The 375-nt window shown below is 38.4% G+C and overlaps 1 protein-coding gene across 1 annotated transcript in view; it reads left to right on the plus strand.

Moving 5' to 3' along the window:
• Positions 1-375, plus strand: part of LOC119592397 (alpha-mannosidase 2C1-like) — a gene marked incomplete in the record, with an annotated part of 33,450 nt that overhangs the window by 21,785 nt on the left and 11,290 nt on the right. The window contains 1 exon segment of the mRNA XM_037941219.1: positions 189-306. Within this exon segment, the coding sequence (XP_037797147.1) occupies positions 189-306 (118 nt within the window).

Genomic DNA, 375 nt, shown 5'->3' on the forward strand with positions numbered 1-375 from the left:
ACCTTTAACACGGTTTTCGCAATTTTCATTCCTTATTTTATCTATGTTTTCATTTTATTATTTTTTTAAGATCCCCCTATTATCACCAAGTCTCCTTTTTATCACCTTCTCCACCTCCCTTTCCTTTTCGAACCCCCTTTTATCTTCTTCCCTTACTGACTTCCCTTTTTAATCTGTTCTTCCTCTAGAATGAACATCGTCACCCCCGACGTGTTATTTTCCACCCTGGAGAACGAACAGCACAACATGTGTCGTTGGGTTGGAGAATTGTACCTTGAGCTGCACAACGGGACATACACTAGCCAGGTACCTATTTGTGTAAAGAATTCGCTGTATTTTGTGAGTTTGTAATGGACTATTTATCTATATAATACA

Source organism: Penaeus monodon, chromosome 30 (assembly GCF_015228065.2).
Source record: "Penaeus monodon isolate SGIC_2016 chromosome 30, NSTDA_Pmon_1, whole genome shotgun sequence".
Lineage (NCBI taxonomy): Eukaryota > Metazoa > Arthropoda > Malacostraca > Decapoda > Penaeidae > Penaeus > Penaeus monodon.